General features: G+C 42.0%; 1 protein-coding gene and 1 long non-coding RNA gene across 3 annotated transcripts; one reads left to right on the top strand and one right to left on the bottom strand.

The window, feature by feature from the left end:
- The first annotated feature begins 6245 nt into the window (after positions 1–6245).
- On the top strand, positions 6246–7365 carry mplkip (M-phase specific PLK1 interacting protein). Its single transcript, XM_062405369.1, has 2 exons — positions 6246–6654; positions 6978–7365. The coding sequence occupies exons 1-2, from the start codon at positions 6328–6330 to the stop codon at positions 7089–7091; spliced, it is 441 nt and encodes a 146-aa protein (XP_062261353.1). The 5' UTR covers positions 6246–6327; the 3' UTR covers positions 7092–7365.
- Positions 7366–17281: 9916 nt separating this feature from the next.
- Positions 17282–19265, bottom strand: LOC133967859 (uncharacterized). 2 transcript variants are annotated; one of them, XR_009924072.1, is made up of 3 exons: positions 18854–19265; positions 18130–18200; positions 17282–17412 (listed from the first exon to the last, which is right to left on the bottom strand). It is a non-coding gene; the product is annotated as an uncharacterized LOC133967859 (long non-coding RNA). The 2 variants fall into 2 exon arrangements; XR_009924071.1 differs by having other exon boundaries at positions 18130–18205.
- Between the last annotated feature and the right edge of the window lie 2101 nt (positions 19266–21366).

Genomic DNA, 21366 nt, shown 5'->3' on the forward strand with positions numbered 1-21366 from the left:
GCACCACTGCATATGGCTGCCTCACACAGCAGCTCTGTGCCCCACTTTGACCCGAACCCTCCACAAAGCAAGAGCTGCATACTTTCCACATTAATAGAAGAAAATGAAAAATTAAATTTCCTTTCAGTTCTGCAGCTGACAGAGAGTCACACCTACACCGAACCCAGTATTCCTCCATCCCTGTAGAGCGATATCTTTATGATCTTTTTTAAGGATAAAACCTTAATTATTAGAAATAAAATCAACCATCTCCTACCCTCAATTGGCACTAATACCCTCCCAACAGAGATCTCAGAAACGGCTGAGAATCCTACCCATTACTTAGACAGCTTCTCTCTGATCACCTGTGATCAGTTTACCAAATTAATCTCAGGTTCTAAACCAACAACCTGTATCTTAGATACCATTCCTACAAAATTACTGAAAGAAATTCTGCCCCTAATTGAGAGTTTGTTACTGAACACAATCAATCTGTCATTATCATCAGGATGAACCACAGTCCTTAAAAACTAGCAGCGATCAATCAACCTTGATCCTTTGTTTGGTTTGCTGCACTAACAAACACGCATCACACGACATTCTCACTCATCCACACACTTCTGAGACAACTGATGCCCTTCATACTTACACACCTCACTAGTTAATGAATAGGAAGTGAGAGTGCAGGTGAATAAATTACTTTTGATTGACAGATCTGTGTGTGATCTCCCTTTTTGTTGCCAGCCTTGAGCCAGGTGGTAACAGTATCAATAAAAACAAAGCAGTGTCATCAATTAACTGAAGTTCACGTCTCAAGGACATAAAAACCTTCTCTTATTAAACTCAGATAAAGATAACTTGGCCCTAAACACCTCAGAGACACATTATCTAGTGATGGAGCTATGCTTGAGGACATTGCTGTTATCTTTAATCCTGATTTGTCCTTTGATCTCATTTATAACACATTTCTAGGACCAACTTCTTCCTCTTACGTAACATCTCAAACATCAGGTCTCAAAAAGACTCAGAAGAACGAGTCCAGGTCTTTGTTCCATCCAGACGTGATTATTGTAATTCCTTATTATCAGGCTCCAGCAGGAAGTCGTTAAAGACTCTGCAGTTTGTCCTCAATGCTGCAGCACGTGTCCTGAAGACAACCAGGGACAGAGACCACATGTCTCCTGTGTTAGCTTCACTACACTGACTTCCTGTTACATTGAGAATCTAAAATCCTCCTCCTGTCCTTCATTAATAATATGTCAGCTTCAAACCTTAAAGAGCTCATCGTGCCTTATCACCACTAGAGCCCTGAGCTCCCAGAATTCAGGCTGTTGTCCTTAAAGTCTCTAGAGGAGGAGGAGGAGGAGGAGGAGGAGGAGGAGGAGGAGAAGCAGGAGGAGCTTCAGCATCAAGCTCCTCTCCTGTGGAATCATCTCAGCCTCAGTTCTGGAGGCCGACTCCCTCTGTACGTTGGAGATTCAAACCGTCCTTTAGGATAAAGTTGTAGTTGGAGCTGGTCCAGGTTTGTCTTAGATCTCAGTTCTGCTGCTGCAGGTCTAGAAGGTCGAGGTCACGTGACACTCTTTTAATTTTTCTTTTTTCTCACATTAAAGGTTCAGTGTGTAGAATGTAATGACATCTAGTGGTGACGTTTCAGGTTGCAGCTGATACTCCTCATCTCACCGTCCCCTTTCAAACACTAAGTAGAACCTGTGCAGAACAATGTGACTGTGTCCAACTGGATCCTGATGTGGATCACAGACTGTGATCATGGACCATAGATCATGGTGGTGGATCCTGATCTATGGTCCATGATCACAACAAGACTTCTGGATACACAACATGTCTCCTCACATCTTCTACCATCAGTGAGGGGAACTCCTCAGTTCATCTGCTCCTTCATCTCCATCAGACTTTATGTATAAACCCTTTAAGCTTGAAGTTACAAACTGTTTCCTAGGATCCTCACATGTGACTCTCTGAGCTTTATTCACTACTCATAAAGTTTCTCTGTAGTTTGACTCTTGTTGAGTTAAGAACAGGAATTTGCTTCTTGTTAACATCTATGAGACAAACTGGGAATATTAGAATATACAAATAGAATGTGACTGATTGATTGATTGATTGATTGAACGCAGGACAATCCTCCCTCCACCTCTTCTGATGTCCCCATTGTCCCCTCAGTTTTAATATCAGTTTAATCTCTTTCGTATCATCTTTTAAATTAATTTTAAATAAAAAAATATATAAATCAGACAAAATGAGTGAAGTGACGTTGATAAAATAAAAGTATTGATAAATGTTAATGTGTGTTTGTGGTTCCCTTCATCTCGTCACTGAAGAAGTAGTGTTTTAGTTTGTGTGACGGATGCGCTGGTGTGAAGAGAAACGTGATGAGAGGAGTTTTCATATGAATCAGAGAGAAGGATCTATTTTTTGCAAGCAGACACGTCAGTGCTGAGGGAAGGCCTGATCACCTCGACACCACCTCCACCACAAACTGTGACTCTTCATCACACCCACAGTTCAGTCGTCAGGACGACCAACTACTCATCTGTGTCAGTGACGTGACATCATCACACAGAAAGACTAAATGTTCATTCATATGAAAATATTTAAATTTTTAAAGAAAAAGTGACAGAAAATGATTTAAAATAATATAATATATGTGTTCAACTTTATAATCTCCATCATTAGTTTCAGATTGTATTCAGAGCGACGTCATCAGGAAGAGGAATAGTTCACATGTTCATCACTGTCTGTGTGTGTGTGTGTGTGTGTGAACTCTCTGTCTTAATAAACAGCGGCCCTCAGCGGACACACTGATACGTTACAAGGCAAGTTCTGACTCACAATATAAAACAACGTGTTAGCAGAAGAGACTGCTGGGCAGCATTGGTGTCATTACCCACCCTAACCACTAACCCTCCTCCGACAGAAGAGCAGATATTCTGTATGAAATCTACGAGACACTGTTCAGATGAAATTAAACTGAAGTCAGGTTTATGTGGATCCCAGCTCACTGGGAATCAAGGGCAATGAAATGGTAGATTCACCTACTTCAAACCAGTAGAGAGTTATGGAGATAGGCAGTCATTAGGAGCAACATCATGACTGAATGGAAAAAATGACCCAGAGGTAAAGGATCATCTATATCAAATAAAGCTAAAAGTTGGAGGAATGAAACATACTTTACAGCATCAGAGAGCAAACAGTCATATGAAGGTTAAGATCAGGACTCACAGGATTAAACAGAGTAATGGATTTAATATCATCAATAACTGTGTGAATGTGGCTCAGAGGAGGGGCCACCTGCCATTAACCAAAAAAGAAGATGAAGAACAAGAAGAAGAAGAAGAAGAAGGATATGAAGAAAAAGAAGAAGAAGAGGCTGGCCTGCCAATTAGAGGTGCGCAGGAGGAGTGGACGGAGGCCACAACTGGGCTGTGAATGGTCAGGAGATGGCAGAAGGAAGTGACGGATCAGGAGGTGAGATGGAAATTGAAATCGATGGCAGGAGTGATGATGTTTAGTGTAGTGCCGAAGACCAAAGGTCCTATAGTCGACCACAACGTTAAAATAAATTTAACGAAATCGTCAGTGAAAGTGGAAGCGATTAGGATAATAGTGTAAAAGAAGCAGCAAGACGGCGAGAAGAATATAAAGTGATATCAAACAGTCTCAAGAGGGAACGTCGTGTGGTGAGTGGAACCCAGGTCAATTTACTAAATCTCTAAATAAACTGCTGAATGAGATTAAAGGGGCCAGGATATTGAGAAATAGTGCATTGACGGTGTCATGTACACAACAAGGTAAAGCTATAAGATTGACTAAGACAGAAAAGTGCAGTGTTCACTGCAGGAAGAAAAACAACTTGTAAGAGGAGTCATATTGGGAATACCAACAGTACATAAAAGGGCTGGAACAGAGGAAGACTTGGATTTACCTTTCAGTAATTTTGAATTGAAGTGAGCCATTTCTAATGCACAACAAGCATGCCCAGGGAAAGATGAAGTATGTTCCAGGATGTTAGATAATATGAATGATGGCACACTTGAAGCAGTGTTAAGATTATTTAATAAGATATTGGATACAGGGCAAATCCCAAAAAGTTGGAAGCAGTCAGTAATAGTCCAAATAAAACTATGGAACGGATGGTTATGAAGAGGTTAACACATCACCCAGAGAGCAAAAACTTAATATCAAGATATCCAAGTGGATTTAGGAAAGGACTACAATGGACTCTGTTTTATGTCTACAATCAGTAATCAAAAAATCCCAAAGTAATAAAGAAATGGTTATTGCTGTGTTGCTAGATTTTGAAAGAGCATATGATATGCTATGGAAAGAGGAGCACCTTATCAAAATTCATGAATTAGGCATGAAGGGTAAATTGTTCAACTGGGTGTCAAATTTCCTATTTGGAAGAACAATAGAAGTTAGAGTGGGCACAGATTATTCCGACAAATATGCAGTACAAAATGGAACCCCACAAGGTAGTGTATGTAGTCCAATAAACTTTAATTTAATGATTATTGAGCAAAGCATAGGGAAATCACTCATTGCAGATGATGCAGCACTCTCGGTTAGGGGCTGAAATTTGGAGTAGGGGAGAGCGGGGTAATGTGAGACCCCCTGTATCTAGGCAACGGAATACATTTGTGGTCATGTGACCATTATGCTTTAAAGCCCCTCCCATTCCCCTCTGGCCATGAAGGAGAAGTTGGTGCTGGTGCTGTGGAAAGTATGTTTTTTCACAAAAATGTGTTTTTTACATGTAAAAGTAAATTTTCTTGCTTTGAACTTAATCAACTGTTGTGTCAAAACAAATTGAATCAGGTAGAAAAACTTATATCATACATGTTGATGAACTTCCAACATATAAAACCATGTGATTGATGCTAGCTGAAGATTAGCCTGAATTGATAAGAGATGTTGTTTTTCTAAAATTGTGGCTTCGGGGTAAAGTGGGACACTGTCCCACACACTGTCCCACTTTACCCCACCATGAAGCACAAGTTAAGTTTAGTGTAAAACATATTTTAGTGTTATATTAAAATACATACGTTTTATTTTTAAATGTCATAAACATTGTAGAAAAGCCATCATGCCAACAAACTACACCAGGAAGACAACCTGGGGCCAAACACCCCTCACAGAGATGGAGAGTGCAGCCGCTGAGGTCATGAAGGAAAGAAGTCCTTAAGAAAAGCTGGAAGGGATTGAAATATTGACAAGACAACCCTCAAAAGATTCATAAAGAAAAAGAGAGGGGGAAAGTAAAATCAGAAGCCTGGGGTGCAGTAGCTGAGGTAAAGAGAATATTCACAGATGAGATGGAGGAGGAGCCAAAGACTGGAAACAACTAGCTGACCAGTTCCATGGCCTTGCTCCAGTTAAGTGTGACGTGAACTAGGATTTGAATATGCAGAGAAAAACAATATCCCTGTCCTGCCAATCCCCATGATTCTGTTACTAGTCCGATATTAGTGGTTGTCAATCTAGCTGTCGGGATTTTAACTATTACAACATGTGTTATTATGGTAGTTTTAAAGTGGAAAAAGTAAGTGGACCACTTTACCCTGTAGCTGGGGTGAAGTGGGACACAAGACCACTTTTTAAAAACAATCATATTTTCACTGCCCTTCGTCCTGAAGACATTCTGATCATTTCCATTGCTAGAAAACATCCTGAATTAATTGGAAATGTGTAAATTTTACAGATATATAATTTTAGCTCGCCTAGAGGGGAGAAAATGAAAAAAACGCAAACCGTCATTAAAACGAATGGCAATCGACAATCAGGTACCACTAAGCAAAGCAGAAATAAAAACAATCATTAAAGAATACACTCACAAAACATGGCAAGAATACTGGGATTTAAACAACACAGGAAGACATGTATGCACTGTTGAGAGGAGCAGAAGAGAGAAAGTCATTACCTGTCTGAGTCATACAGGATTAGACGACACACTTCATAAAATAGACAAACTGTCACTCATGTACTATTAGAATGTAAAGAATAAAGAAAAGAATTAAAATCGTAATTCAATGACGAAATGCAAAATATACATAATCACTATTAAGACAACTATTTAAGATCAACAGGATTTAAGGAAAGAATGTAATTTAAGGTTCTTGTAGTTTCTTTTTATATATGATCGTTTGTTTACTGCCAACCTACTGATCCACCCTCCAGAACAGCCAATAAACACCTGAAGAAGAAAAAGAGGCCGCTGGGTGTCGCTGCAGCGACAAGGAGGAGAGCGTATTTACTTCCGGTTCCGGTTTGTTTCCTTGGCGGTTCCCCTTCTCTTCCGAATCTCCGGTTCTTTTTCCGCCTCAAAAAATGAACCGTGGCCCGTTCAGACCTCAGCGGAGTCCAGGAGCTCCGCGGCCGGCTGGAAGGTTCCCCTCCCCCGGCTCCAGCTGGGGTTTCCCCGGAGCTCGCTCCCCGTACGGAGGCTCCGGACATCGAGGAGCATCCCCCCGGGGCTGTGGCGCTTACTCCCCGGGTTCCCCGGTATACTCTCCGGGTTCCGGTCGAGGATACTGGGACGGTCCTCCCGGGGGGTTCGGCAGCGGATCCCGGTGCTTCCCAGGACAGATGCGGAGCAGAGGCGACGGTTTCCGGCGGCCACAGTCCTTCAGTCCCGGTTCAGCTCAGAAGTTCCAGGTGAGTTTAAGAGCTGCAGTGGGTTAACTAACCTGGTGAAGCGGTGCTCAGCTGGTCCTGGGTCAGTGGATGTAAGGGTTAACTGTTAACTGTTAAAGAGGATGTGCACGTTGATTCTGATACAAGGAGATTAAAGAAAGTTAAACAATTTAATATGAAAAACTGACAGTGAACAAACTGATGTAAACATATAAATGACAGAGTGGCTCATCCTATGCATGCATTAATGTGTTAAAAATGAATTCTTTAATTCCACAAATTAATCATCCTGCGTTCACTTCAGTGAAATGATCAACGACTGATTTGGTGGTTTGTGTTTTCAGTCTTCAGGTGCGTCGGTGGAAAAATATTTCAGTCCATCGATGGTTCAAGATCCATGGAGACATCTGCAACCACTGACAACAACAGATGCAGCACACAACAGACACACAACATGACACAATTAACTTGACAACGCACATATCAGTCACTACATGATGATGACAACATACACAACAGGAAGAGGAACAACAGATGTTCTGACAGGAAAGAAATAAACATCAGGTGGTGTTGTTGGTTGTGCATATGTGTTATTTTGTTTTTGTTTTCTCTACTTCAGGATTGATTTTAATTTAGGATCATTGCCTTGACTGTTTTCTAAATGAACACATTTAACCAAATGTTTTAATCAGTTTGTAAAAAGGTTCTAAAATTAAAAACTTTTAAACTAGAGTTTGTCCCTCTGTTTTATTTCGAAACATAATTAATGTGTGACGGAGCCCACTTGCAAGTCTCTAGAGACAAAGTCAAACAATTGTCTCTCTGTAAATTTAATCCAGCATCTGCAGATGGACTGACAGTACACATCAGCTGGATGACATGTATAAATGCGGAATCTGTGGTCAAAACTTCACAAAAGCGTTTATACTTCCTGAGGAGACTCAAGAAGTTTGGCATGGCTGCAAAAACATTAACAAACTTCTACAGGTGCACCATTGAGAGCATCCTCTCAAGCTGCACTACTGCCTGGTTTGGTAGCTGCTCCGCTGCTGATCACAAGGCCCTGCAGAGGCTGGTGAAGACAGCGGAGCATCACCGGCTGCCATCTCCCTTCAGTGCAACTCACCTACAACACAAGATGTCTGAGAAAAGCACTGAAGATCATCAAGGACCACAGCCAGCTGTGGACTTCTCACAGCGTTACCGGAGCATCGAGCACGGACTACCAGACTCACAAACAGCTTCTACCCCCCCCCCCCCCCAGGTCATCAAGCTTCTGAACAATCAACACTGACCCCCTTAACAGTCACCATGGACATTCTGCTCCCACACTCATACAAATACACTTACTACACATATATTCATTTTATTTAATATTCCCCACTTCTTCACCCTGTAAACTGCTGCTTCATTTGGACTTTTATCTGCCTATGTAATACCTATATTCATATTATTTAATTTAATATTACCCAGTCCTTCACCCTGTAAACTGCTACTTCATTTGACTTTGACTTGACTATGTTATATGTATACATATATTCATATTCATATTATTTAATTTAATATTCCATTCACCCTGTAAACTACTGCTTCACTTGAATACATTATATGTTATGATGTGATGTTATATGTTATGTTAGATAAAATGTTTTTTTTTCTATCCTCTGAATAGTCACCATGTACATTCTGCTTCCCGAATCATACAAATACTTACTTCACATATACTTATCTTATTTAATATTCCCCACTTCTTCACCCTGAAAACTGTTAGTTCATTTGAATTTATTTGACTATGTTATATGTTATACATATATTCATATTATTTTATTTAATATTCCCCACTCCTTCACCCTGTAAACTGCTGCTTCATTTAACTTTGACTTTAATTTGACTGTTATATGTTATACATATATTCATATTACTTAATTTAATATTCACTTGACTGTGTTATATGTTACAATGTTATGTTTGTTCATTTTGTAAAGTCGCCTAGTGCGTAGATGTTTGCCTGCCATGTCATAAGAATTTCACTGCTCCGATGACGCTGTCATTGGCAGAGGTGTGGACTCGAGTCATGAATTTGATGACTTTAGACTCGACTTGACAAAATGTAAAGAGACTTGCGACTCGACTTGGACTTCAACATCAATGACTCGTGACTTTACTTGGATTTGAGCCTTTTGACTTGATAAGACTTGCTCCTGTCCCCAAAACACAAATATTAAAAAGTATGTTATTAAGGAACGCTCTGAATCTTTCATCGTGTTTGTGTGCGTCTGTGTGTGTGTGCAGCGCCGCCGCTCCCAAAACGCGCACTACGCGCTGTGCGTCGGGCACCAAATCCTGAGGGGGCACCAAAAAAAAGCAACTGAAAAATTATCATAGTTATAATAATTATGTAGCCGAGCGTTTGGTTGTATCATAAGTCCGGCTTCAGCCGACAAAGGACACGAGAGCAGGTCATGCGCTCGTGACAGCACACCCGTTTATTCTCCGTTCATTTTACAACTTCACTCATCACAGCACCCACTTCCTTTAAAACCCCCTTTCAAAATAAGAGTCACTAACAACAACCCACTTAAAACCGGAAATACAAATCAACCCTCAACAATAACGTCATTAAATAAATTAGCTTATAATTATAATGCTGATATTATTTCAGTATAGAAATATTAGGTACCTTTTAGCCATGTATATCACAAAAAAGGCAGAACAAGAGATGTATTAAATTGCTCAAAAAAAGTTAAAGAACATTGACTATTATTGATGATTATTTAACGTAATCATAGAGGAGTTATGCTTAGGGCACCAAAATGGCTCGCAGCGGCACTTGGTGGAATCATACTACGTCCCCATCGTGCACAAATGACTGACAGACCTTTGGCCAATTTGGTCTTTTGCAAATGCAATGCAGCAAAGGGCCCTGACATATAAAAAGCACAACCCTGTTCATTATTATGTTCAAGTATTTGTTATGTTTCTCACATGTACACACACACACAGACAATATGAGGTGAGATAAATGAGATGAGATCAACACAGGACAGGACAGAAACTGCTGTGGAACTAGTTAAAATGCAAAATACAATGTTAGCACTTTTGTTCAAATAATTACAGTTGCACTTGTTTTTCAAATGTGTTCATTCTGTAGGAGTGGTTTAAAATATAGAATATTCTTGCAAAATATGAGTTAAATGTTAAAAATGACTGGTTAATAGTGCAATAGGGAAATGCAATGTTGGCACAATTTTTTTCCTGCAATTTCAATTGCACGTGTTTTAATAAATAAATACAGATTTTAAAAGCATACATGATCTGTGTAAATATATTATTAATCAGTGATCAAAAGGACTCGAAAAGACTCGAAACTCAAACTGCAGGACTTGTACTTGACTTGGGACTTGACTCGGGACTTGAGGGCAAAGACTTGAGACTTACTTGGGACTTGCAAAAAAATGACTTGGTCCCACCTCTGGTCATTGGTGCATTTGACAATAAACTTTGATTTGATATGAAATGAGAGAACAGAGATGAGAGTTGTGTTCTACTGATGTCTTAGACATTAGGAGAACACAACCCACTATCCTGCCTTCATGTCTCTGTGGAAGACCCCAGATGTGAGATCCCAACGATTTGCAAAGAGACACCATAAAGTAATTGTCTCTGAGAAATAGATTGTAAAGCTAAAGTTTCACTTTTAGATGTACAATCTGGTCAATCTTCCACATACACGTCTGCTCATACAACATCACTACCACAAATGACAATTTCCATTGCAAGATAAAAAACGGACCGGAAGAAAGAATCCAACTCAATGTGGGTGACGTGACTTGACCGGTCGTGAGCAGTGAGAAATGGAGGGGGGGAGAGAGAGACGAGGAACAGTTATGTAACCATCATGTTCAAGCTCTGACGGACGGGTGAAAATGAAAACAATAAGAGTGACTAGCATGGGATCTAGAGCCTTCAGTCGCCCCGAGCTTCTACGACCCTCGGAAGGGGTTGAACGAACAATGCAAAAAAATCGGAGGAGATATTCTTTTTTTTTAATATATATATGTTTATTAGTTTTCAAACAGGTAATACAACACAAAACAAAACAAAAATAAGACAAACATTTGGCTCACACACATATTCAAATCAGTACAGGCAGAAGATTCAGGGGTCACGTCCTATACAAGTAAGAACAAATTAAAAACAGATAAGTAAAATAAAAGTACACAGGAGTAAATCAATTAAATGGTAAAACAGAGTGCCTCTTTTGAGGCAGAGCATTCTGATCTATGATACAAACCCTCTTGTGAGAATGGTGGAAACATTCAGACCAACATATGACAGAAAGGGTTCCCATGATTTACGAAAGGCATCATCATTGCTGTGAAGTTTACATGTCAAATGGTCCAACACAACATATTCAAATACAACCCTTTGCCACTGAGCCTTAGATGGAGCTTTATCTGGGGAGAGCGTGGCCTAGGGGATAGAGCGGGTGCTCTGCAACAAGAAGGTTGCCGGTTCGAATCCCACTCTATCCCATCTGCATGCCTAAGTGTCCTTGGCAAGATACTGAACCCCTAGATGGCCCCTCATAAAATGATGAGTGTTCTAAAAAAAAAAATGTAAGTCGCTTTGGATAAAAGCGTCAGCTAAATGACATGTAATGTAATGTAATCTGTGATCCAATTCAAAAGAATACACTTTCTAGCACAAAAAGTAAGTGTCTGATAAAGTCTTCTTTTAAATTTGTCAGTGATGGACATGTCAGATATACCAAGTAGCAGGTAGAAAGGGTTATTATTACTGTTAATAGACAGAATCTTATTAATTTCCTGCCCTGTGAGCTGCCAAAAATGCTGTATTTTTATACAATCCCACAAACAATGTGTCAGACCACCAGATTCTATCTTACACTTGGGGCACAGTGGAGATGTATTAGGGTTGTATTTATGACGCTGAGAGGGAGAGATATGAACCCTGTGTACGAGCCTCAGTTGCATAGCTCTCACTCGGTTACAGATATTCAGTATTTTAGAACTTTTCCAAGCATCATTCCAGTCATTATCTGTTATCCTAACATTAAGTTGTCTTTCCCATAAGCCCTTCAGACAGGAGGTGTTGGTGATGTTATACTCCTTAAGGATATTATAGAATAGGCTAATAGAACTGCCAAATTTTTGCAAAAAGAGCTGCCTCTCTAGGCGTGAGATATCCTGACACTGAAGGATTGAGGTATCCTTCGTGACAAAATCTCTCACTTGCAAATATCGAAAGAAATCCTGTTTTGGAACATCATATTTCGTTTTCAACTGACTAAAAGACATCATGGTAGAGCCTTCCAATAGTTTGTGTAAAGTAGATATTCTTTTATTTTCCCAAATCAGAAAGTTATTGTCCATTAGTCCAGGGGGAAAGTCAGGATTGTCACATACTGGAGTGAATACAGATGTGAATCGAGATCTGCCCTCTTATTTTACATTACATTACATTACATTACATTAAGGGTTAGGGTTAGGGATAAAAGCACATTGGAGAAGGAGATATTCTTGAATAACTTTTTTTCTGAAGGTCGTAGAGACTTGGAAAGTGGTTTCTATTGAAGTAATGTGGGTCCTGCGGAACGATTGGTGCCATCCCCGACCTAACCCTGACCTTCGGAAGGGGTCGAAGTAGCAAATGGGCGAAAACCCGAGGAGATATTCTTGAATAACTTTTTTTGTGAAGGTCGTAGAGACTGGGAGAGGGCATTTGTTTCCAGCAAGTGGGGTATTGCGCATCGATTGGTTCCATTTTCGAGCTTCTACGACCTTCGGAAGGGGTCGAACGCCCAAATCCCCAAAAGTGGGAGGGGCTAGTTGGGAATTTCTGATTTCTGGTGGAATTTGTGTCGATCTTACCTGCATTCTTACCTTTCAGTTGTTGAATGAGGAGGGGCATCCTGATGTGTGTCCAGACCACTGCCTCCTTGGCCCCCCATGATTGGGCCCCCAGAAGAGCTCCTGTGCCCCATACACCGCATGGCCCAAGCGACTGATTTTGGATTTCTCAATCATGATTTGTGGCTAATGAGCTGCTGTTTGATCTGTGGGGAACTTGTATTGTGTGTGAGTTCACCTTGGTCATGGTTTTTCCTGAATTTAGGATTTTGAATTTGATGTGATCAAATGATATTTCTGAGGAGAATTCTCTGTTGGGATGGTGAATATCCTCTAATTTTGAGTTTTGGTGTCTTCTATGCCGAGATATTTGAGAGAAACGGGATTGTAATTAGGCACCCTCATTAGCATAGCCTGCTGAGGAGATATTCTTGAATAACTTTTGTTGTGAAGGTCGTAGAGACTTGGAAAGGGCGTCTGTCTCTACCAAACGGGGTACTGCGGATCGATTGGTACCATCCCCGAGCTTCTAGGACCTTGGGAAGGGGTCGAACGAGCGAATCTCAAAAGTGGGCGGGGTTAGGTTTAGGCAAGGGGTCGAGTGGTCGAATTTGGTTTTAAACTGTAGTTTTAATTTAATCCCTATTTTATTCGTTTTTTGTAAGTTAGGTTAGTTTGTTTTTTTTAACAAAAGTAATTTTTTATTTGGTAGGCTTTGGTTTTCTTTTTTGTTCTTGTCCTGCATTGAAGTTTTAAGGATTTGTTTTGATTTAATGTTTTTCTTTTTTTTGTATTGTTTTGTAAAAATCAATTTGGACTATTTTTGGTCATTTTCTGTTTTTCTAAATCTATATAAAAGGTGACACATCATCAGTAGTGCACCTCAGGGTCATTGGGTGTTTCGGCCATTACCACCAGACACCCTCTCCCAAGGATGGCCCCGCTGAGGTTGATCAAACCCTAGGGTTAAGTGGTTAGGTTTAGGCGTAGGGTTGAGTGGTTAGGGTTAGGTATAGGTATAGGGTTAGGTTTTCAGGTATTAGGTTAGGTTTAGGGCTGGGGTTAAGTGGTTAGGTTAGGGTTAGGGTTGAATGGTTAGGGTAAGGATTAAATCCAGATAAGTAGAATTAAATGGGTTAGGGTTAGGGTTAGGGTTAGGGTTAGGTTTGGGTTAGGGTTAGGGTTAGGGTTAGGGTTAGGGTTAGGGTTAGGTTTGGGTTAGGGTTGGGGTTTAGGATTCAGGGGTTTGATTTTTGTGGCACTGGCCTACTGACCTATTTCGTTCAAACCGGTTGGAAATTTGATAGTGTGGTGATAGTCAGGTTGGTAGAGTACAGCTCCACCATCCCGGGGACCAGGGTTCAATCCCCAGGCAGAGCACAACAGTCAGGACCATGGGGCAGAGAAAGGGGCAGGTCAGGATACTCTACGGGCCTGTCGCAACTGGATGGTGTCATCATTCAGGCCCGTAGGCACAATGGTGTTCATTTTATGGATCCATAATTTTTCTGCCCTCTTTCTCTGCCCAACAGTCCATTGGTCGTTGCTCTCCAAACCTGAGATTATTAGTTTATTGGTGGGGTGTTGCTGGAAATGTTTTACCAGGTGGGTGGTTAATTTGCCTTCCCCAATGTTATACATATGTTGCTTGAGGCGTGTAAGTACTGAATGTTTAGTCTCTCCTATATAATGTTTATGGCAGGTGGTGCATGTGATAATGTATATTACGTTACTAGTATTAAGGGAGAATGTGCCGAGTGTCGGAAATGCTGTTGTGCTGTGGGGGTTGGATATGAATTTTCTATTTTTGTAATGTGTATTATATTGTATTTGAATGGGGGGTCTATTGTCTGTATATTTGGATTTGATAAGAAGGCTATGGAGACTTTGATTTTTTCTATATGCGGAAATTGTCTGGTGGTTATGGAAGGCCGGATGTATTGTTTTGGTATGGGAGAAGTTTTGTTTAATGAGGTTATGGAGTCTGGTTGTTTGATGAGAGAATGTAGATATGAATGGAATTAATATGGGTTTGATTTCAGGGTTATTGGGAGGATGATTGGTTGTGGTCCCGGAGAGAGGGTTGGGGTTAGGGTTAGGGTTAGGGCCTAGGTTAGGGTTAGGGTTAGGATTAGGGTTTAGGTTCTGGGTTGAGTTAGGGTTAGGGTTAGGGTTAGTAGGGTTAATAGGGTTAGGGTTAGGGTTAGGGTTAGGGTTAGGATTGGGGCCTAGGTTAGGGTTAGGGTTAGGGTTCTGGGTTGGGTTAGGATTAGGATTGGGGCCTAGGTTAGAGTTAGTAGGGTTAGTATGGTTAGGGTTTAAACTAGGGAGATAGGTGGATTTTATTGTTGGGGGCCCTGTGGTTGGGGGTCCCTCCGAGACCGGAGACTGGGGTGGAGCGTCTGGGTTGTTGGAGCGAGTGAGAGCGAGAGAGGCCAAAGTGCTATTTTTGATGTGGCGGAGGAACCGTTTTGAATAGCCCCTGTGTCTGAGTGCGGAGAAAAGGAGTGAAATGGATATATGTAGGTCTATGGATGTAGAAGATAATCTATAAAAACGGATGATTTGTGATTTTATTATGCCTTTAAACGTGTGCTTCGGGTGATAGCTTTTTTTATGGAGGAGTGCATGTGTGTCCGTAGTTTTGAAATATACTTTGGTGAGTAATTTGGTGAAAGCCGAATTAGGGGGATGTTCAAAAAAAACCGTTGTATCCAGAAAATTAACTTGAGCCGGGTCTATGATATATTTTACTTTGATAGATGGGTGATGGTTATTGAGTGTGTTAATGAAGTCGGAAAATAAAGTGATGTCATGATGCCAGATTCCAAATATGTCGTCTAAAAATCGGAGGTAGAGAAGTGGTTGAAGGGTGCATTTGGCCAATGCCTCACGTTCCCACTCGCTCATATAGATGTTTGCGTACGATGGAGCATACCTTTGGCCCATGGCTGTTCCATGAATTTGGAGATAATGTTTGTTATTGAAAGTAAAATCGTTGTTATTGAGGCAGATGTTAAGAAGCTCAATGATTTGTTTGTCCGGTCTATTGGTGTCAGGATAACTATTAAAGATGGATGTTATTGCTTTGATTCCTATGTTGGTATTAATATTGGTGTATAAACTGTCTATGTCTATTGTAAATAAAAATGAGTGATTTGGAACAACCATGGGTCGGATGAGATCTAAGAAATGATACGTGTCTTTAATGTATGCCGGATGTTTGTTGGAAAGGGGTCCAAGAAAATGTTCTATATATTCAGAAATGTGATAAGAAGTGCTGTTGCAATCGGAAACTATTGGTCTACCGGGGGGAACTTCATAGGGTATGGTCCAGGTTTGTGGTTCTTTGTGTATTTTGGGGAGTAGATAGAAGAGTCTAGGGCGGGGGTGATCGGGGCCAAATAGGTAATGTTTTTGCTTATGGGTGATGATTTTTTTGTCATATAAGTTTTGAATAATATTACGGAGAAGTGGTTGAGTTTGGTTTTGTAAATCCGATTGAATGAGTTTGTAGTGTGTGGTGTTTGATAATAATCTGTTTGCCTCCAGTAAATATTGTTGTCTGTCCATTATAACTATCTTTGATCCTTTATCTGCCGGTTTTATTATTATATTGGGATTTTTGATGAGTTGATCTAAGGCCCTGCGTTCCGGCCCCGAAAGGTTGTCCGCAACGTCCCCAGCGGGCCGGTAATAACGCAGGGCCTGTTTGTTCTTTTGCAACAGGGTTATGGTATTTTTGTGTGATTGTTCTATGGTAGGTTCCCAGCTGGATTTGTTGGTGAAGGGTATCTGTATGTGTTGAGGTTTGTCGAAAAAGTGGCTGATGATTTTTAGGCGTCTATTGTACTGATGCAGGTCCCTATGAAGTTCCTCCCAGTCAAAGTTTGTTGGGCGTGGAATGAATGAAAGACCCCTTTCCAATAACTGGATTTGTTCTATGGTTGGGGTGAATAGTGTGGATAGGTTGAGAATGTTTGATGTAGAGCTCCACCCCAAGTCAGGTGCGGGGTCAGTTAGGGGCGTTGTGTTAGGGTCTGTGTTGGGTGGGACTGTGTTTAAGCCCGGCTTGGGTTTGGATGTATTTGTAAATTTAATTGTTGTAGCCAGTATTCAAAAATGTGTGTAGCAGTAGCAGGTTTCCAGTGTATATTGTCCTTTTCTGTAAAAAAAGTGTCGTGGGGGATTTCAGCTAAAAATGGGAAGTAAGTGGCTATAGTATTGTTAATGTATTTAAGGTTGTGCTGTTGTTTAATAGTGAGATTAGCGGAAAAATTAATAATGGGAAAGTAAATGTCGGCAATGGGGAAGGCAAGTTGGGCCTGTTTGTATAATGATTTTAATTGTTTGCAAGAAGTCTGCCTGGGGTCCTGATCTTTATTATTGATACCGACTGAGAGGATTAGAATTTTCACTTCTTGGCTGGGAATGGCTTTCTCACAAAGTTTGAGAAAGTGGTACATATTGGCCCCCGGGTAACTGTCTAGCTGTATTGTGGGGTGGTTGTAAGGGGGGATTCGGTTTATGTTAGAATCCCCCAGTACCAGGACTGGTTTGCGGACTTTGATAAACCAGTCCTGGATTTTCCTGTTGGGTCTAGAAATGTGATATGTGGGTTTGAATTTACCTGCTGCGGTGGAGTTGGACTGCAGAGGACTGAATGGAGAGGAGGCGGAACAGGGTCCTGAGGGGCTGTCGTCGGGGGGTGAAGGTGTGCCGGAGTCCGGAGTGGCACAACCGGGAGGTGGAGTTCCTGGGCGAAGTTGTTGAGAGGAGGTCTCAGATACGGTGTGGTTGGCTACATTAGCCTTTATTAAGCCGCTCATCATGTTTAGTGATCCTCCTGTTAATACGACCAGGGCTCCTGGTTCTCCCATTGTGCCAGTCCGGGCACCGGCAACACCTAGGGGAGAGGAAGGGGGAGAGGAAATGGTGTCATGAATCAAAGAACATGCATCAGAGTTGTTCTGAATGATAGGTGATACTGGTGATACTGCGTTGTGAGTGTCTGGTAACCGGTGGATCTGGGCCTCTGTCTTCTGCGTCTGTCTGTTAGGTCTTGGTTCCACGCTGGTGGTTTGTAAGTCTGGGATGTTTGGGGATGGTAGTGTGGCTGAGGTGTTTGATCTGGTCAATTTTTGTAGAACAGGGGAGAGTTGGGGGTCGGCTGTTATCATTCCTGTCTCCTGGGGGACCGGTTTGGGTCCCCAGGAGACCTTTTTGACCCTTAATAGAGAGGGGGTGGAGATGTTTGAGTCTGCAAGGGCTTGTCTAGGCTCCTTGGTGTGACTGGGGGAAGTCTGTTGTGGGTGAGCCCTCTGTGGCTGTAGAGGGCTCTTCTTGAATATGGGCTGGGGGGGTAGTAAGTCCAGTGGTGTGTTATTTTGTGGTCTTGGCATAGGCGGATCAAATAATGTGTGTTGGTGTAATGGGGTCCTGGTTTGGGGGAGGGGGAAAGTCTTGTGTCTGAAAGTCGGGTGTGGGCCATATTGAGTACGTCGAGAAGATTGTGGTTGTTGAGTGTCCATGGCAGGTACTGTCCGGGGTTGGGTAGGGGTGGGGAGGAGGGGTGTACGATATTGTCGAGTCCTGTGTGGCTGGGATGTCAGTGGGAACTTACTGGAGGCTGGCAGTGGTGGAAATTCGTCCTCGTCGGATAATTCCGGGATGGTGGAGAGGGAACTCCCCAACCTGCTCTTGTGTGTGGAAAGAGGTTTTTGTTTGTTAATCATGTTGCGGTGTTGTGTGTGTCTGTTCAATGCATGTTCGGTGGCTGTAATTGTGTCTGGCCTGAAGCGTTGCCCGTATCTCCTTCTAGCCCAACCAATGGCTATCTGTAGTGCTGTAGTGTTATGTGTTGTCTGGCTGAGAGTATGTATGGTGTTGGCGTAGGGTTCTTGTAATATAGTCATGTTTGTTTTCATCCAGTGTGTTGTATTGTTTTGTATTTTGTGTCGTGTGGTGTCAGAGGGTGTGGCTGGTTTGATGAATTCTGATAGTCTGTTGACCTGCCTCATCATTCCTGGTGGAAAGGTGTTAGTTGCAAGTGAGTGATCGGTTGTATGTTTATGGTGTATGGCCTGAATTAAACGGAATAGTTTTTTGGCTGCGGCTCGAGTTTCCGGGTCAGGTGCATGATTGAGTATGTGGGTGGGTGTTGTGTCTGTGTATGTGGTCCTGGGTGTAATGTTGTATTTGTTTTGTGGTGTTGAATGCGTGTTAATTGACATCAGTGGTGGTAGTGTTGTGTGCATGAGCTGTGGTCTGAGCCCTTGGCCACTCGACGCTACGGTCTTAGCTCTGTTAAAAAACATATTTTGATAATCACTGGTGGGGGTTCTTACCCTGGCAGCGTCGGTGAAGGTCTCATGGAGGTCCAACAGTGGTCTGGTTGATCTGCTCCTGGCCGTCCTTTGCCGAGCTGGGGTGCTGGATTGTTCGGTGAGGTTTTACCAGCTGTGCTCCAGCGAGATGGTCTTTGGCCTCTGGTGCCCTGGTGCCTGGTGGGGACACTGATACAAAAAAGAGGAGCTCCGGTGTGCTCGTCCCAGTGCGAGATAGAGTTTGTCCGGGAGGTCTCCAGAATGTTATTAAAAGTGTTTAACCCACAGAAAAAATGCACCAAAAAGCATGGGTCCAGATATAGTCCCCTGTCACAGTTTCTTAAAAAAAGGGGGGGAGGAGATCTCAAAAAAGTTTTTGAGAGGAGCAAGTAATCTCCATCTCAAAAGCAAAAAAGGAGGAGAGGAGGTCCTTTTTGCGATATAAAACTGTGTTTTTTGGAGGAAGACAAGGCCTCGGGCAGAAGCCCCCCAGGATGATCAAAAATTCTAACTTTTAAATAATTAAAAACAAACAATCTCAATAGTTAAAAAGCAAAAAGCTGCTTTAAAACAAGAGATAAAAGATAAAAGATAAAAAGAGTCTAAGGTGACGTACCGTAGAGTGGTTTTAAAATCCCTGACGTTTCGCAGTGGTTGTTGCTTCTTCAGAGGAGGCTGTTAGGGTTAGGGTTAGGGTTAGGGTTAGGGTTAGGGTTAGGGTTAGGGTTAGGGTTAGGGTTGGGTTAGGGTTAGAGTTCAGGGTTCATGAGTATGGTTTATTTGCACTGGCCTATTGATCTTAAAGTGGTGGCACGGTTGGAGGAGCTCCGCTCCCTCTAACGGGGGACCAGGGTATGATCCCCAGGCAGAGCACGTCTGCAAGGACCATGGGACAGAGAAAGGATGAATACGGTTGCTGCCTGGGTTGGAGTATTTGTTGGGCGTCATTCTGTCTAAATTTTATGGAGGAAAATTAAATTAAAAAACTAAGTAAACCTGGTTGGGGATTAATTTTATCTATGAAGGTGGTATTTTAATACTGGAGTAACATAGACTAATGAAAAATGGGGATTTATGGAAACAAAATTGTAAAATGAATAATGGTGTAGTGGCAGAGATGACGCCCCTGGCCCAGAGAATCCTAGTTCGATTCCCCCCGAGGCATGTGTGTTAAAGTGGTGCCTTGGGGGGCCTGAGTGGACCCAGGCAGCACGGCTGGTTGTAGAGGGAAAAAAAACAAAAGGGGGGAGGGGGAAAGGGGAAAACACGGGGGAGTTGATAAGGAAGACTACATGAGAGGGAAATTTAAACTGATTGTCGGGTGGGTGTCCTATGAGTGTACTTAATTGTCATTGAGGCCTGTTGGCGTGATTGTACCTAATTTAAAAATCCATAATTTTTCTGTCCTCTTTCTCTGCCCAATGGTCCAATGGTCTTCTGATTCTAGACCAGAGATTATAAGATTATTGACGGAGTGGAGCTGAAAATGGTTAATGAGGGGGGTGGTTAACTTGCCTTCCCCAATGTTATATATGTGTTGTTTTAATCGGGTGAGTATGGAGTGTTTTGTTTCCCCGATATAATGTTTATTGCAGGTGGTGCATGTAATGATGTAAATGACGTTGGTGGTGTGGAGTGTAAATGTACCTAATGTGGGGAATGCTGTATTGCTGTGAGGGTTTGAAATAAATTTTCTGTTTTTATAGTGTGTGTGGTATTGTGTTTGTGTTGGTGGTTTGTTATCAGAGTATTTTGACCTTATTAGTAAACTGTGGAGGTTTTTGTTTTTCCTGTAAGCTGATATGATGACGTGATTTTGGAAAGCCGGCTGTAGGGTTTGAGTATGAATGAAGTTCTGTTTGATGATGTTATGTAAACCTTTGATTCTATGTGAGAAGGTAGATATGAATGGTACCGGGACACGGGGTGGAGCAATCCGGGGAATGGAGCGAGTGGGAGCGAGAGACGCCAAAGTGCTGGTCTTGATATGGCGGAGGAAGCGTTTGGAGTAGCCCCTAGACCTGAGACTACAAAATAGAATGGAGATGGAAGAATGCAGGTCTATTACACGGGATGATATTCTGTGAAAACGGATGATTTGAGATTTAATAATGCCTTTAAATGTGTGTTTCGGATGATAGCTAGTTTTATGAAGAAGGGCGTGTGTGTCTGTTGTTTTAAAGTAAACTTTGGTAAGTAGTTGTGAGTATGACAAGTTTTTTGACCGGTCAAAAAAAACAGTTGTATCTAAGGGTTAGGGTTAGGGTTAGGGTTAGGGTTAGGGTTAGGGTTAGGGTTAGGGTTAGGTTTGGGTTAGGTTTAGGGTTTAGGGTTCAGGGTTTTGATTTTTGTGGCACTGGCCTACTGACCTATTTCGTTCAAACCGGTTGGGAATTTGACAGTGTGGTGATAGTCAGGTTGGTAGAGTACAGCTCCACCATCCCGGGGACCAGGGTTCAATCCCCAGGCAGAGCACAGCAGTCAGGACCGCGGGGCAGAGAAAGGGGCAAGTCAGGACACTCCCCGGGCCTGTC

This window comes from Platichthys flesus, chromosome 14, assembly GCF_949316205.1.
Source record: "Platichthys flesus chromosome 14, fPlaFle2.1, whole genome shotgun sequence".
Classification (NCBI taxonomy): Eukaryota; Metazoa; Chordata; class Actinopteri; order Pleuronectiformes; family Pleuronectidae; genus Platichthys; species Platichthys flesus.